Source organism: Arvicanthis niloticus, chromosome 13 (assembly GCF_011762505.2).
Source record: "Arvicanthis niloticus isolate mArvNil1 chromosome 13, mArvNil1.pat.X, whole genome shotgun sequence".
NCBI lineage: Eukaryota > Metazoa > Chordata > Mammalia > Rodentia > Muridae > Arvicanthis > Arvicanthis niloticus.
This window is the reverse complement of record NC_047670.1, coordinates 53,475,549-53,492,114: the sequence shown is the minus strand read 5'-3', so window position 1 is coordinate 53,492,114 and position 16,566 is coordinate 53,475,549. Positions and strand designations below refer to the sequence as shown.

Below are 16,566 nucleotides of genomic sequence, written 5' to 3'. Positions count from 1 at the left end.
ATATCCCTGGCCAAGCCAGGCTAGCCTACTTGGTGAGTTCTCGACCAATGAGAGGCCCCGTCTTAGAAAACAAGGTGGGTTGTGTTTGAGGAACAAGAGCAGAGGTTGTCCTTTGATTTCAACACACATGCCAATCCATACACATAAATCACATGAGTGCCCATACATGCAAATAATATGAAAACGAGGAGCCCAGAAACCAGATGGAAACTCCAGGATTATAGGCAGGTGACAGTTTGCCACGGTGTCTGGGAACAGGGTCTCTGAGGCCCTAGCGTCACTTGAAGGCAATAGTGTTTCCCCCAGGCTGGGAGCCACCTCCCGCCAAAAGCAACCCCTCCCGCTGGCTGTGCAGGAATCCCTGGCTCCTCATTACACTGAGACAGTCTCACAACCACAAAAGATTTGTGCTTATTGTTTTATTGCCCAACAGTGACACAAGCTAGGTGGGCCCCAGTTCAGCACCGTGCAAGCTGTTCTGCCTGGCCTCCCTCCCTCCCCCGGGTACCCTCTTACTGCCTTCCACCTTCTTGGCTACCTCCCGCTGAGTACCACGAGTCATTGGAACTCCTGGTCTCTGGGATGTCACCTTAAACACTACCTGAGTTGTCTGAGGAAGGACTCTTGGCAAAGCAGGGTCAGAGTGACCAGGCTGGCACTGTGATGGATGGGTGTCACCCAAGCCGCACTGTGTCCTGCCTGGCTTCACTGGGTCTTCCCTCGGCCCTCAGAAATGACATGCTCTGGCTGGGCACGCATGTACCACTCCACCCAGGAGCCATCATAGACAGGTACGTCGGGTTTGCCACAGAGGAAGGCTCCCAAGACCACGTGGCAGGCTGTGACACCGGAGCCGCATGTGGCTACCAAGGGCTTGGACAGGTCCACCTTCTTCTCCTGAAATAGGCGTTGGATCTCCTCCGGGCTCTTCTCCAGACCTTCCTTGGTTTGGAATTCAGTGAACGGGATGTTTACTGAGCCAGGGATGTGGCCAGGTTCAATGCCTGCACAGGGGGAACATACAGACAGGCAGCATGAGTGATGTCCAGTGTTAGTGGTGTTTGTAGTATCAAGTCTCCCACCACAGCAGAATGCCAACTGGGTGTCCAGTGTCTTATCTTCTAACTACCAGAGCTAGGCACCGCTCCCACACAGATGGCCAGCCTAAGGCTAAGTAATACCCAAAGTTACTGCACCCAGCTAATTGCTGGCTAGAGTTTGAAGCCAACTCTACCAGAGCCACACAACACCCTGGGCTTCCTGACCATGAGCCTTGAGGGGCAGCAGCATAATTCAAGTGACCTCTGCCCAATTAGGACTTCGGGCACTTGGAAGCCTAGAGATGGTGTAGAGGACAGACAGGCACTCACCAGATAATTGCCAGTGTGACAAAAATACCCTAGGGCTATAGTTGAAAATAGTAATCAAAACAGCTGACATGGCTGAATGCTTGCATTGTGTAGGACAGTGCCCAGACCCCCTCAGCAGCATTTTTTTCTTTAATATCACCCAAATTCTATGGGAAGGAAATTTCTGTCACCCCCACCCCAGGAGAATAAGGCACAAAGACTACCATGTTGTAGCTAGCAGTGGGTAGGGAGAGTTGTGACCACTCCAGAGCCTGTGCTGCCACGGAGCATACCTTGGTGCCTAGGGAGGGTGGGGTCTTCTCCCAGGATGAAGCCAGCCAGTCAGGGGTCCTGACAGTGGAACTGAGAGCATGACAGACAGGAATAACCCAGGAATCCAAGGATAATGCCCAAAGCATTGTGGCCACCAAGGCTCAGACAATAAGGAGGCAGAGGGGCAGGAAAGCCTCAGTGTACCTGGAAGAAGGCTTTGGGCTCCATCTGGTCATAGGGGGAAATTAGACTTTACTCTTAAAAGAATTTAGTCTCAATGCTGAGGGTGTAGAATACTTGCCTACTATAAATGAAGCCTTGGGTTTCACCCTCAATGCCTCAAAAAAAAATTGTTTTTTTCTAGTGATGTCTACCTGTAAGCCCAACACTTGGTAAGTGAAGGCAGGAGGATCAGAAGTTTAAAGTCTTCCTGAGTGACATAGTGACATAGTGTGTGAAGCCAACTGGGGCTACATAAGACTCTGTCCAAAAACAAACAAACAAACAAAAACAAACAAACAAACAAACAAACACAAACAAAAAAAACCCAACCCTAGCAAAAAAGCAGTCTGATTAGCAGGATGAAGACCTAGCAAGGCCAGAGAAGTGTGGATTAAGGGGACTGTCATTTTACCCATGGCTTGGAAGCCCCAAGGGCTCCAGCGTGCATCTTGCTTCTAGCTTTCTGCCAGACAGAGGCTACTAAAGTCCCATTTTCACAGGAGGGCTGAGAATCACATCAGAATGAAACCTCACAGTTGTCAGTCAAACCTGGGCCGTCTAGATCCTGAAATGAGTGTGTGAGAACCCTCTGTATTGGTTTCCCTGTCTTTGTGGGAGCTGCCGGACTATGCTGGTCTCTATCCTCAGAGGATAGCAGGAGAAGCGCTCCTGAGCTACGGGAGGATTCAGTGTGTCGGTCATCTCCAGTGAAGTGGATCTCTTAAAAGTCATCCCGTGCAGCCCTTCTCAAAGCCTGGAGAAGAGTAAGGTATGGAGCCAGGGTCCTATGGGTAAGTAAAGTCAGAGCTTCCTTCTACCTCCAGCTTTACCAAACAAAACACAAACCCTGACCTGCTGAACTGAAGGAGCAAATTAGAGGTGTTCTCGGCCAAGTCAGGAGAAATGGTGATGTTTTAAGTGAAAACTAGCAGGCCTTCCAGCCTGGCATCCAACCTGGCATCCTGGAGCATGTTAACTGTCACCGATTGCTTTTATTCTACACATGCAAGGGCCATCATCCAGAGGAGCTAGCTTATCTGCCAAGTGCTACCCAAAGTACAGCAGAGACAGGGATCTGAACAGAAGCCTGTACCAGCAGAGAGGCCACAGGAGAGCTTCCAGGGCCATGGCTGGCTCCTGTACCCTGGCAGGCTGGAGAGAAATGGTGTGTGTGTGTGTGTGTGTGTGTGTGTGTGTGTGTGTGTGTGTGTGGTGCAGAATTACTGTTTGCTCACTGTGGTTAAGTATGCAGGGGGAGTCTGAATCCAGAGACACTCTGTCCTGAGATCTCAGGCAAGGCAGCCATTCCAGGGCTATTCTCACCTGCGCAATGGCAGTGTAGCCATTGCTCCATATTTTCAGGAGAATTGGTGCCTGGACCCCCACAATGCCAAATCACATAAAATGGTGTCCTGTCATGGAATCTGCACGAGCCCTCCTAACATTGAACACATCTCTAGATCCTCTCCAACTCCTCTCTCTCCCTTCTGAGTTTTGAGACAGGATCCCACTCTCTAGTTCAGGCTGACATGGAAATCACTATGTAGCCCAGGCTAGTCTCAAGCTCGTGATCCACCTGTCTCAGCCTCCAAATGCTGGGATTACAGCCATGTGGTGCCATACCCATTTCTAGATCTCTTTCAATACCCATTACAGTTGTAAATGCTATGTAGTTACACTGTATCATTCAGGAATAATGACAGGGAAAGAAAGGGCATACCCTTTGTACAGGGAAAAAAATGTTCTTTGAGGTTGTTTAAACACTGGAATGTGGTATCTGCAGGTACTGAAGGCTGGTTCCACCTAGCTCCTGAGAAGTTTGGCTCATGCCAGCATGGCTGTAGCTCTGCCTGCTTTATGAGATTCCTTCCCATATTACACAGCGCTTTGCCTGAAGAAGCCCAGGCCATAGGCAGCCGGCTGGCTTGGCCCTCACCTAGGGCACCAACTACTTTGAGCGAGCCATCCTAATACCCTCTCAGAATCTCTTAATATCACTCAGGCGGCGGTTGTAGGCATCCAGCACCCTATCAACTCAGGAGCTGCAGGCTAGACCTCATTAGGACCAAACTTGGGTCCTTCCTAAACCAGGTAGGGGCTGCCTTCTGCTATTTTGTCGTGGCTGCCCACAAGCTCGTTATTGCGGTTAGTGGGCTTCCTGCTCTGGGTGCCCTGGATTCTCAAGGAACTCTGGCAACCTCAGTCCGGAGTTCCAAAACTGTGAGGTAGTGTTGTGGCCTCCACTATCAGAAGGAAGCGAGAGGCTTAAGAGTGAGGCACCCAGCAAGCAACCCTTCTCCCTCTGCTCTTTCACACGAAAGGCCAGCACAAGGCTAGGCAGTGTCCAGAGCACACACCAGCCGGTCCCCACATCCCCATCTGCCTGATTCCACAGCGTGTTACCATCTCGGGGTTCCGGTTGGGTGCCTTGGAAACGGCCAGCTGCGCGAGCATCCACCACCTGGAAGCGCCGGGCATCCAAGTTCTCCAGGATGTCCTCGTGGGTCTTGATGAAGGAGGGATTGAGCTGTGCGCAGAACTCCGCGGGCTCCGAGTGGCTTTTGCCAGAGTTGATTGGCAGGTTCTGGCTCAGCCAGTGGCGGAAGCCGCCATCCAGCAACGACACAGTGTGGTGGCCGAAGGCACGGAACATCCACCAGACCCGCGGAGCTGAATAGAGGCCCTGGTCGCTGCCGTCGTAGACCACGACGTGCGTGGAGGCGCTCACGCCCAAGCTGCCCGCGTAGTCGGCGAAATGCTCGGCGCTAGGCAGCATGTGGTCGTAGGGGGACGTGTGGTCGCTGCAACGATCGATGTCAAAGAAGGCGGCGCCTGGGATGTGGCGCTCCTCAAACTCGCGTCGTGCATCGCGGCCCAGCTTGGGTAGGTACCAGGACGCGTCCAGTAATTTCAGTGGCTGCGAGGAGTTCGGGGACTTCAAAGCCTCCGCCACCCACTGCGCAGACACGAGAGCTCGGAAAAGCTTCGGGGCGGCCATGGCCTAGGGGATGCTCGGATTGCAGGCCTGCAAGACAGAGAAGATACCAGAATGGAGAGACTTGTCTGTCGTCAGGAATTGCCGTATCGGCGTAGGTGGAGCCTGCGCACCGGCAGAGCAGAGTCCAGGAATGTAGACAGGGCCTGGGTTGAAGCCAGGCTCTGCCTTTATCACCCGGGGAGCCCCCTGCCCAGGCTTTGAATATGCACAGCTTCAATTGACATTATGGCCATGGGCGCCAGGAGAGGGTGGTGAGTGTCCCCCACTCTATTCCTTGCCCAGCAAAGTAGGGTAGGGCCAGGGCCAGGCTCAATTAGCCCTTAGGTAAAGCAAACAAGACCAAAGTTTCAGCCCTTCTCTAAGATGTAGCCCAGCCTCACAGCCAATCAGATCCACTCATTCATTGAGCCGGTCTAGGAGTCCAATGAGAACAATAACCAGAATTCACCCTTCGCCCAGTGCCATTTAATCCTTATTTATTGCAACACTTGACAGAGCAGCCTCTCCCCAGCCTGCTGAAGGAACACCCTTAAGAGGTTTGATATTGTCGCCTTATTTTCAAAGCCACCGAAGCTCCCTGATGTGCTTTGAATTACTTGAGCTGGGAGCTGTACCTTCTATACATAATACCAGTACTCAAGAGACTGAGGTGGGAGGACCAGAGGTCAGCCTGGTTTACATAAGAAGTTCCGACCAGCCTGGGCAACTCAGCAAGACCGTCTCAAAACCAAATAAACAAAAGCAATCAAACGAAAGAGCAGGATAGCAATGACAGACAAACAAACAAAAAACCCAAACAACAGAAACCAGGGTACCAAGTGGGGGTAGCCTAGGCCCTGTGTGGGGTGAGGGTAGGGGGCACACACTGAGAACCCTTGACTTTGGTAGGCCACAGAGAAGCTCAAGCAACGACACAAGTGAGGACCTGTGGAGTTTAGTGTGAGCAGCAAGGCCTCTACCTCAGCCCAGATGCTGAGGAGAGAGAAGGAGAAAGGACTTCGTGCTGGAAGTGGAAGCACACTTTGACCTAGGGATAAGAATAAGGGGCAAGCCGGGCACTGGTGGTACATGCATGCCTTTTGTCCCAGCATTGGAACTTTGTGAGTTTGAGCTAGCCTGGTCTACAGAGAGCGTTCTAGGATAGTCAGTGCTACACAGTGAAATGCTGCCTCAAAAACAAAACAAAACAAAACAAAACAAAACAAAACAAAACAAAACAAACAAACCCAAACCAGTTGGTTAGACGGGGACTCCTGCTAAGGACTGATACTAGTGTTTGTAATGTAGCTAAATGTGACAGTTGAGGCACAGCAGGGTGTGTGCATAGAGGGCAAGGTGACCAAGGTGGGGCAATCCTTTCAGGATACAGCAGCCTGTTACCGCCATTCTTGGAAATTTTGTCTCCCCAGCTCTGGTTTGGGAGTCAGGGGGCACAGATGACACAGCATAGGCTGTTCATGCAGGCATGTGAGGGTTCTCGGGTCATGCCTGGAACTTCCAACTTCTCTCTCATTCTCTCTCTCTCTCTCTCTCTCTCTCTCTCTCTCTCTCTCTCTCTCTCTCTCTCTCTCTCTCTCTCAGCTATGGGCTATGGGTGCCCATGAGGGGCAGAAACCAGAAAGAGACTAAGTTTCTTTGTGCTTGGAGGACGAGGATCCCAGGGGAGAGTGGCTCTCTGGAGGCCCATCAAGACACAAAGGACAGGCCTAGGTCATCCTAAGCTTGTGTGAGGCTATATACCCCACCCACGAAGGGGTGGGGTGGGGTACTGAAGAGCATCTCCCTACCTGGACCCTCCTGGAACATCCTCCTCCCTACTGTCAGGCTCAAGGTTCAGAGTATGCTGAGAAAATGCTAAGCAGTGTTTAAATTTTTGCAACACACAGTGACAGTATTTCAGGGCAGGATCGATGCTCACAAAACGAGGAGGGGAGTCTGAGAGAAAAGCATTCCAGGGGAACAGAATAGACTAGAGAGGTGATGTACAGCCCGTTTGCAAGAGCCATGCTCTATTTCCAGATATTTTGCTTATTGGGATTTATATACGTTTACAATGAAGTGGTAAAAATTGAAGTCCACGACAATTAATAATAATGATGATGATGATAATGATAATGATAATAATAATAATGCCTCAAGGACAGACAGGTAAACCGAGGCAGCTCCCACCACTTTGGGCTTCAGGTGAGAAATTAGTCCCTTTTCCACTACGTGCCCTGGCACCTCCCGGCTCCACCTGTTTCTCCTGTTGGGAGAAGTTTCAGCTTAATCCCGCAGGGTCGGTAAGACACTCGGCAAGGCAGGCCTGATGAATATAGTTTCATTTCATTCCAGTGCGTTCTTTTACGTTCTCCTCTTGGGGCATGCTGGGTCTCCTCACTACAGCCGCTCTGAATTGCTTTGTTTATTCTCTCGGGCCCTCCTACTTTTCCAGGAGGCATCAGGTCATTCCAAACTCCATCCAGCTACTGCTACCCACCTGTCCCTTATCCCACCCCAACCCACAGGCGGTCACAAGCAGCCGTGGACAGTCCTCTGTAAGGCAAACTGGGGGCGCCCTGCAAAGTCTTCTCTTATAGACTACATCCCCTCCTCCACTGCCGCGTGGTACCAAGCTATGCACCCCCGAGAAGCATCCTCTCTCACAGAAAAGCAAATAGGACGCATTGGGCAGCAGATACCAGGGTTTCGCGCTCACCGCTTCCCAGCTCCGCCATGTCACCCCCTCCCCGCGCCCTCAGAGGTCCCCTCCTTCCGCCACCGACCTGCGGCCAGCCAAAGGGAGGAGACTTGGGCACGGCCCACTGCTTGGGCCACTCCGAGCCGTTGCATCTTCCATTCCCCGGACTGCGGGGGACTCACGCGCCATGAAGCCGGGTTGCGCGCTGCCCCATTGTCACCTCCAGCCTCCAGTAGCCCCTTTTGGGTATGAGAAGTATTATACGAGGACGGACAAACAGGATTCCCGTGCAAAGCCGCAGAAGCTGTTCGGAGTCCCGACTGTCTATGAGAGAGGTGTCTCTCCTCACCCCCATGGGAGGCGGTACAATGGTGCGAGCCACTTGGGAACCCTCCCGGCTCCTCGTTTGAACCCGGCAGCTTCTCCGGGCGCAAGGGCTAGTGCCAGCGCAGCTACCGGAGAGGTTGAGTGCAGCGAGCCGCCCAGGATGAGACCGCTCGCTGAATCGTGGTGGCGAAAGCAGGGCAGGGTGCCTGGAGCCCTTTCACTGGAATTGGGCATTCTAGGAGCCAGAGAACTCAGGCTACAGGAAACGAAAGCGGAAGGGCTGGCGAGTGGTCAGTGCGCCCCGGAGAGGCGATTCGAAGCCCAAAGGCCATCTTCTCCATCTAGGACTTGTGTTTGTTTGTTCCATTCTTGCAGTGTCCTGAGCCAGCCCCTCCCACCAGCTGCTGCCATAGGAATGCTCCGAAACTCTTGGCCACCCCCACCTGCCCTCCTAAGCACCAGAAAGGGAGAGCGCGGGAGCAGTGGGAGGAGTGGAGCAGGCTTTCCCTAGGGAATTTGCCAACCTCTCCCACTGTGAGTCTGGCTCGGAGTGTAGTTACCATTGCACGCTGGGAAAATGTAGTGGGGACAACAGCCCCGCCTCCTGGGTTCCGCCCACCGCACTCAGTCCTTTTTGGCCTGCCTGTCTCTTTCCTGGTTCCCACCCGCGCCAGGTGACACGCAGAGCTGACACTATGGTTCATCAGGTGCTCTACCGGGCGCTGGTCTCCACCAAGTGGTTGGCGGAATCCATTCGGTCTGGCAAACTGGGGCCCAGCCTTCGGGTGCTGGACGCGTCGTGGTACTCACCCGGGACTCGCCAGGCTCGCAAAGAGTACCAGGAGCGACACGTGCCTGGTGCGTCCTTCTTTGATATAGAGGAATGCCGGGACACGACTTCGCCTTATGAGATGATGCTGCCCAGTGAGGCCCACTTTGGGGACTACGTGGGCAACCTGGGCATAAGCAACGACACACATGTGGTGGTATACGATGGAGACGACCTGGGCAGCTTCTATGCACCCAGAGTATGGTGGATGTTTCGTGTGTTTGGCCACCGAACAGTGTCAGTGCTCAATGGTGGCTTCCGGAACTGGCTGAAGGAGGGCCACCCGGTGACATCTGAGCCCTCACGTCCAGAGCCAGCCGTTTTCAAAGCCACACTGAACCTCTCCCTTCTCAAGACCTATGAGCAGGTCCTGGAGAACCTCCAGTCTAAAAGGTTCCAGCTGGTGGATTCTCGGGCCCAAGGACGGTACCTGGGCACACAACCGGAGCCCGATGCAGTAGGTAGGTGTTCCTGTGGCCCCTGGGAGGATTGCACAACAAAAAGATGGGGAATCAAAACATCTTGGACCCTCAGTCCCTCCAGGTAGACTTGTCTTTCCATCTGTAAAATGGGAGGGGACAGCCAACTTTGAAGGCTTTTGCAACGCACATGAGGGCCCTGTGTGCCATAGCCGGGTGCCCCCATTAGGTGATTGCTGGCCTGTCCATCCATGGCCCACTTCCAGGCACCAGCTCTCCCACATGCAATAGATGTACCAAAGGACGTTCTACCCACAAGCAGTCTTTTGCATGGCTGCACAGAGGTCTACAAATCTCTTCATACCCTCTAGAGCCCAGAAACCCTCTCAAACACTAATAAGGCTCTTCCCTGAGCTCCTTTGGGACCCTGACTAGCACCTCAACCAGTAATCTCAACAAGTAGCTACAGGCTGTCTGTGGAGCTGTTACGGCAGCTGTCAGCTTGTGCCAGAGATGTTGATGGACTGAAATACCTAACTTAGATGAAACACTAGGATATTGTTCCTTGGTCAGTGAAGTGGCAGAATCTAGATTTGAACCCGGTACTATTTTATTTTAAACCCGGGTTCTAAATCCAGATATAAACCCATTCAGTCCCACCACCACTTCCTAAGGTTCAGGGGAACCTCCTGTGCTAGACATTCCGGGAAAGATGGCCCTTGGGTCCCCTTTTGTATGTGTGGGGAAGCTGAAGGAGTCTGTATAGCTTAGGAGTCAGGAAAAATCTCAGGAGATGATAAACTGCTTTCTGGAGACACCTGACCAGAGGCGACCCCAGGTCTTGCTTTTCCAGAGTACAGGAGTCATGGCCCACTTCACACCACTTTTTTTTTTTTTAAATCAGTAAGTGCCCCTGCCCTGCATGACTCAACTCCAAGATAACATTTTGCCTAACTTGTTGCAAAATGTCTCCTCCTTTCTGCCAGCTGATGTTTTTACAGTCTTAATACTAAATTGTCATCCCACTGGACAGAGGGGGGCCTAGGCACACAGGCAGGAGCAGGTCAAGGCCATACATGGAGTTGGCAGAGCCTGGCATTGCTCCAGGCTCACTCTCTCCAGGCCTTTGATTTTCCCCGCCTGCTTGGCTCTGGAAAGGTCAGGAGAGAAAGATGCACTCTCATTAGGCACTTTCCAGAGATTCTGGACGTGGAATGCCTGCAGCCTCTCCTGGTCTTGGCTCAAAGCCCTTTTTCTTCTTGGAACTTAAGGTGGGGGAAGGGAGAGTGGAGCTGGCCATTGAGCTTTCCTGGCAGGCTGGAAAGAAAACCAAGAAATGTGATAACAGGGTCCAGATATAGCGTCCATCGTTTTACAGATGCGGAAAACTGAGGCTTGGAGAGGGGCACAGGCTGTCTGAGTTCTAAAGTCCCTCTCTTCTTCATGACTCTTCCTACCATTTCTGATCCCCCTGGAGTGCCAGGGGGCCTGGGTTCTCATTCCAGCTCAGCCCCTTCTATGTGGAGGAGGGTTCAGCCCGACCGCTTGACCTTGTGTTTCCTGGTTGTTCATAAACAAGCAGAGGTCCCCAGCCCTGTCACAGTACATGGCTTTTTGTTCCAGGGGCCTTTTGGAGGGGAAGGCACTGAGCAAAGTCCAGGGCCATCTACACAGGCAGAGGATGGGCTTCCTGACTCATTCTGTAAGAGGATTTGCTGGACACAAATGCACACCACCAAGGTCATGGTCTGCTCTGTGGGATGGGTTCGGGAGGTTCCTGTGGGTTCAGCAGTCCAGATATAAAACATGGGGGATGGGGAGGCCTTGACTGAGTGTTCCTGAAGGTACCCAGTGTGGCAGAAATAAAAAAAACAGGTCTTCAGAGACCTATGACTACTTCCTGCTCTCTGGGGGCAATTGCCTGCCCCTCAGGCCTTCATGTGCTTTAGAGTCCTGAATAAGCATGCAGAATAAAAGAGTATTTAGGTGCAGTTGTGTGTAACCACAGGAAGGGACACTAGCAAACAAAGACAGACCTAAGTCAGGCCACAGAGTCTGGGTACCCAGAGTAAGTAGGAATAATCATAGAGAAGAGAGAAACCTTAGAATTCAGGGGTCTCTGGGGGCTTTGCCAGTAGTAGGTTGTCTTCCTTCTCCAAGCCTCAGTTTTCCTCATCTGTAAAATGGGAATTCTATATTTTGGCTAGGTGGCACTCACTCCTCAGTTGTTGACCCTGGGTACTTGTGACCCTGTTATTTCACCCAGGGGTGGGTAAGGATGAGGAGGGAGGAGGGTGCTGGTCCATGCTGAGTGCTTCAATTTGCAGACCCCTAGATGCAGTCACTTCTGGAATCTTCAGTGGTCTTGTGGAGGGCCTGGCCCCACTCTACTCAGGGCTGCAGACCTCAAAGTGAGGCTTGCCTAGGACTGTCATGGAGGGTGGACTGAGCCAGAGCAAACATGAGTGCTGAGGCAGGAGAGGTCACCACTCCACATTGTTTCTATGTGGGAGTGAGGAACCCCTTTGCCTATGGCCCTGCCTCTTGGGCCCCAGCCAGGGTGCCTTTTGGATTCCCTATCTTTAGGATGAAAACCAGAATAGTCCAAACAGGTTTTCCTGGCCTCCAACAACCATGCCCACCCGTAGCCTAAGGGGTCTTAATATGTCTACTGACTTGAATGAACCTTCTCAGCCAAACCTGGAACACAAATTCATAGACTTCTAGGCCATTGAGGAACACCAGAAGTCATCTCAGTAATACCTTGCCTCAGCCTTGTTTTCCAGGGGAGCTCAGAGTGACTAAAAAAACATAGGCTTTGGAGTCTGACTTGATTTCCCATGCCTCTGTTATGTGTCCCTGGGGAAGTTATTGAAATCTCTCTGAGCCTGGGATCCCCATTAGAGATGGGGAGGAAAGTCTCTTCAGTTTTGTGAGGAACGAGGGAGAGATAGTTCTCTAGAGAACTTCTTCTAGAGAACCCGCTTTTGGGGTGCTGGCTGCAGAGGAGAGGAGGGTGGTAGGAAGCCTGCTTCTAGTTGCAAGCCCTTCCTCTGGTTGGCCCTGTTCCAGAGTTCTCTGGCCTGGGCTCATAGGTCCCTCTGCACAAAGGCTGTGGCTTCTGTTCCTGTAAAGTCCCCAGGCAGAGACTGCGGAGGTAGCTCAGAGAGGAGACTGCTTGCCTTGTGACCATGAGGACCTGAGTTAGATCCTCCAAACCAACTCAGTTCAGTGACTGATGCTCAGGACCCTAGCACCGCGGAAGCAGAGATGGGCAGATCTCTGGGACTCACTGCAGCCAGCTTTACTAAAACGGCACGTTCCAGGGGCATGGGCCAGCGAGGAGCATCAGCCTAGGTGGCCCTTTGACCTCCATGTGCACATCTACACGGGTGTGCTCCTCAACCCTCCCTCTCACCCATAAACAGACAGACAGACAGACAGACAGACAGACAGACAGACAGACAGACAGACGGGTCCTGAGCCTTTATAGCAGAGCTGCCATTGCTACCTCCTTGGGCTGGCGCCAAAGCTTCCCAGTGTCTTTAGCTTCATCCTTACCCAGTCAAGGCCCCTTTTACAGACTCAAGACAACAATAAAGTTGGTGTGTCACTGACAAGAAGAAAACAGCAGTCAGAGGCTCGGTGCAAACGATCTCTCCCCCAGGGCCTGCAGGAAACCACTGTATCCTGACAGTTAATGTATCAGCTGCTCCTCACTGGCAGGGTTACACAGAACTGGTCTCAGGTCACAGCTGGGAGACCTGTCTGGATGTCACTGTCTTTTTCAAGCAGGGACAAGTGTTCAGTCAGAGGACTACTTGTGCTGGTGATTCTAGAATCTTCTTTGGGATGAAGAGGTTCTCACATTGCTGCATTGACCCAATGGGTATCCTCTGTAAGCCTGTTCCTCCGTTTCCCACCATACCTGCCATGCTGTTTCTGTCTTGCTCTGTGGTCCAAGTATAATATGTTATTGGGGATTTGGGGAACCTGAAAGATGGAGGCAGTTCCGGTGTGGGCCTTACTCTCAGTGTTGTCTGTGGAGGGGTGCAGGTGCCCAAGGAAGAGAGCAGTGGCTCAGCACGCAGGGACTGATAGAGCATGGGTCCTTTGGGTGCTGCCAGCCAGCCATGAACCATCTTTGCTGTTTCCCCTTTTATTGGCTTGATGTTTTTCAAATGAGGCCTCATTCAATATCCCAGACTGACCTGTAACTCACTACATAGACCAGGCTGGCCTCAAACTATGTATCCTCCTGCCTCAGCCTCCAGCACACAGGGACTACAGCTGTGAGTTACTGCCCACTCTGACTCTTCCAAAGCCTCACGGGGTGTGTTGTAGAAGGGACCCTGGCCTGCCTCGCCTCTGTCATGCTCACAGTTAAGCTTCAGAGGTGTGTGGAGGGAGCTGCACACCACCTGTTACTAGAGGGGCCACAGCATGGGGGCTGATGACATTCAGATTCAATATTGCCTATGTTGTTTGCCCTCACCCAGGGACATTCATTTCCCATGGGGGAAACTGAGGTGCAGAGGTAGCTGAAAATCAGTGTGGTGAATGGCAGAGATAGGATTTGAACACGTATCTGTTAGGCGATCCCCTTCTGTTTTCACAGGAACACCAAGACTGGGTGTGGTCCTGGGTCAGCCTGTCCTTTCTGAGGCATTTCATGTTAGCACACCTCAGCATTTTCACTTGTAAAATAAATTCACAGGAGAGTTTATTTAATGACTCACAGCTGGCTTCGGTATTTGTGCAAACAGCTGTCCAGGGAGGCCCACCGAGTTTCTCTCCACCATATCCTTGGCAGCAGCAAATTAAATAGCTTCTATGTGAATTCATCCCGCCTGCTCTCCCCAGTAATCCCGGGACACAGGTGTGTACTACTGAGCCCATTTTGCAGGTAATAGAACCGGAGGTATAGAGCACAGAGGCAATTCCCAGAGGTTAGGGGACAAACTAGGAGGGTCTGCAATGCACACAGATGTCTTCTCAAGAAGAAGTGACTTGGAACATCCTTCTATCAAATCAGATCTTGGGACAGGGCCTGCAGGCTTGGGTCTATAAGAGTGTTTGAGTGTTGACAATAAGCGGACCATGCAAGAAATTGAGTTGCTAAGAGAGCGAAGACATTACTTCTATTGGCAGTGGCCCTCAGATACTTTACTTCCCTTCCCCATGCACCTCCTAATCCATATTCTCTATTACTGCCCAGGACTGGACTCGGGCCACATCCGTGGCTCAGTCAACATGCCCTTCATGGACTTCCTGACAGAAGACGGCTTCGAGAAGAGCCCAGAGGAGCTGCGTGCCATATTCCAGGACAAGAAGGTGGACCTCTCACAGCCCCTCATCGCCACATGCCGCAAGGGGGTCACCGCCTGCCACATTGCCCTGGCTGCCTACCTTTGTGGCAAACCTGATGTGGCTGTCTACGATGGCTCCTGGTCGGAGTGGTTCCGCAGGGCGCCCCCAGAGACCCGTGTGTCCCAGGGGAAGAGTGGGAAGGCCTGAGTGTGTGCAGCCTCCTCCTCTGCCCACCAAATCCAGCCAGTTCCCGTTAGTGAGGCTGGTGTGACCTGCAGTGGGTTCACCTCTTAGGCCATGGAGATTGACAGGATTTTAGAATTGTTCTTGGTGCCTCCCTCCCTCCCTCTACACTGAATAAAGTGCCTTTTCTCAGTAGTGTGTCTGTTCCCTTGCCCTGCTTTCACGCTGCCCCTCCCACCCCCTTTGTAAACTTTCAACCACAAAGGCCACTCAGTGGACACCATTGCTATACTTGGTTCTAGAAGGCACCTGGCTGCCTTCTCCTGTGTTGTGTGGCTGACTTTTCCTAAGATCACACACACACACACACACACACACACACACACACACACACACACATCCCTACTCACCCGGAAAGGGAATCCATGACAGACCAAAGCAACAATGGTTACCAGACAGAATTGAAACTATGTTTCAGAATTGAAACATTTCCTCCAGACCTGGATTTTTTCAGGGGGTGGGGTGTCTCAATCCCAGGTCCAACTTGTTGAACCAAGTTTTTATTGGAGTTACTTAGGGGGCCGGGGGGGGGGTGAGGGGTCACTTAGAAGGGATAACTCAGAAGCAGGTGCAGCACCACAGTCCACCCCGACATGGCTGACAATTCACGACAGCTGCATCCTGGATATACACACAGCTTCCAGGCAACTCCACAGGGCAAGACAATCTGAGGCTCTGCTGGCCCTGGGGGCTCTCCCCCAGAAGTGACATCATCTGGCACAGGTTTGGCAGGGAGGGACCTATGTCTATGGGAGTGAGAGAAGCCTTCAAGGGGATTTGACTCACAGGGTCTGTGGTATGTGCCTTCTCATTCCCTTAGAACAAGGACAGGATGTATGACTTGTTTATAGCCCACAGAACAGGGCAGTGGATGGGAAGCCACTCCTAGGACCGCCCATAACAAGACTGATGTCTGTTTTCTTCACTGGCTTTGATGAAGTGTGTGGGGATTCACACAACGAGGGGCTGAGAAGGTAGTGAGACCCTAAGCCCTTATGTCCAGTAGAACACAAAGAAGTGTCCCACCAACAGCCATGTGTGCCTGCAGGCATATCCGTCCCCAAGAGAGTCTCAAGATGAGCCCCACTGGCCGTAGTCAGGCCCTCCATCGTAGCCTTCTGAGAGGCTGGGTAGCCATTCTTAGATGCCTGCTCCCACAACTGTGGGTTAGCAGTAATACAGAATAAACCAAGAAGTTTGTGCGTGAGGCCAGCTCTGTCCCACAGTGAGATCCCGGAAGAGCGTGGTGCAAGCTGCTCACTTGTTGAAGTGGCACACGCCGGTCATACCAGCACATTGGAGGCTGAGGCAAGACGGTCATGATTTTAAGGCCGGCCTGGACCTCATAACTGAAAAAAGAAAATGTTTATCCAACAAATATCAGGTCCCGTGGACCCCAGATTTAGTCGAGTTGCTCTCTTTTCTGGGGAGACGCTGCAAGATGCCCACCTGTACCCACTGGGCAGCGGAACTAGTAATGTTCACACCCATGGTTCTGTCACCACATCACCATGTAGAAATTGCAACTTTATTGAGCTCATAGCCAGCCCTGTAGTTTAAGGTGGAGAGGACCCTCATTGTCACACCCATCCTTTAAATGTATTCCCTGATTTCCAACATCCAGCTCGGGTACTGAAGAAGACTCATTACTCTGAGCCACACTGGTGCTCCTAAACAGCCTCATGCCTCTCCTGTTCTTTTCTAAACCAGTGAGCTCCTAGGCATACATCAAGATCCAGCTCAAATGGCCCTTCTGGGAGCCCTGTCCCCTTTCCCTAGATAGACTTGGTCATGCTGTCTACTATTTCCTTGCACTTCCCAGAGTGTCCTTTATGCTTGATCTGAGCCCTGTGAACCTGGCACATGTATAGCCAGACCTCGGTGGCTGCCCAATGGTTATTACTGAGAGGGTGTAT

The 16,566-nt window shown here is 52.1% G+C and overlaps 2 protein-coding genes across 5 annotated transcripts; one reads left to right on the top strand and one right to left on the bottom strand.

Moving 5' to 3' along the window:
- Positions 1–404: 404 nt before the first annotated feature.
- On the bottom strand, positions 405–7,807 carry Mpst (mercaptopyruvate sulfurtransferase). 4 transcript variants are annotated; one of them, XM_034517092.2, is made up of 3 exons: positions 7,608–7,807; positions 4,248–4,869; positions 405–1,004 (listed from the first exon to the last, which is right to left on the bottom strand). In XM_034517092.2, the coding sequence occupies exons 2-3, from the start codon at positions 4,840–4,842 to the stop codon at positions 706–708; spliced, it is 894 nt and encodes a 297-aa protein (XP_034372983.1). In that variant the 5' UTR covers positions 4,843–4,869; positions 7,608–7,807; the 3' UTR covers positions 405–705. The 4 variants fall into 4 exon arrangements, with proteins under 4 accessions (XP_034372983.1, XP_034372981.1, XP_034372980.1 ...); XM_034517090.2 differs by having other exon boundaries at positions 7,541–7,642; XM_034517089.2 differs by having other exon boundaries at positions 7,524–7,608.
- Positions 7,808–8,392: 585 nt separating this feature from the next.
- On the top strand, positions 8,393–14,785 carry Tst (thiosulfate sulfurtransferase). The gene is made up of 2 exons (XM_034517094.2): positions 8,393–9,139; positions 14,316–14,785. Exons 1-2 carry the CDS (start codon positions 8,545–8,547, stop codon positions 14,612–14,614), a joined length of 894 nt encoding a protein of 297 aa, XP_034372985.1. The 5' UTR covers positions 8,393–8,544; the 3' UTR covers positions 14,615–14,785.
- The last annotated feature ends 1,781 nt before the right edge of the window (positions 14,786–16,566 follow it).

Excerpts from the sequence above, each read along its gene's own strand:
- Mpst (XM_034517092.2), bottom strand. The coding sequence starts at position 4,842 with ATGGCCGCCCCGAAGCTTTTCCGAGCTCTCGTGTCTGCGCAGTGGGTG. Across the intron at positions 1,005-4,247 it reads CCAACCGGAACCCCGAGATG|GCATTGAACCTGGCCACATC; the intron begins GTAACACGCTGT and ends CCCCCTGTGCAG.
- Tst (XM_034517094.2), top strand. The coding sequence starts at position 8,545 with ATGGTTCATCAGGTGCTCTACCGGGCGCTGGTCTCCACCAAGTGGTTG. Across the intron at positions 9,140-14,315 it reads ACCGGAGCCCGATGCAGTAG|GACTGGACTCGGGCCACATC; the intron begins GTAGGTGTTCCT and ends ATTACTGCCCAG.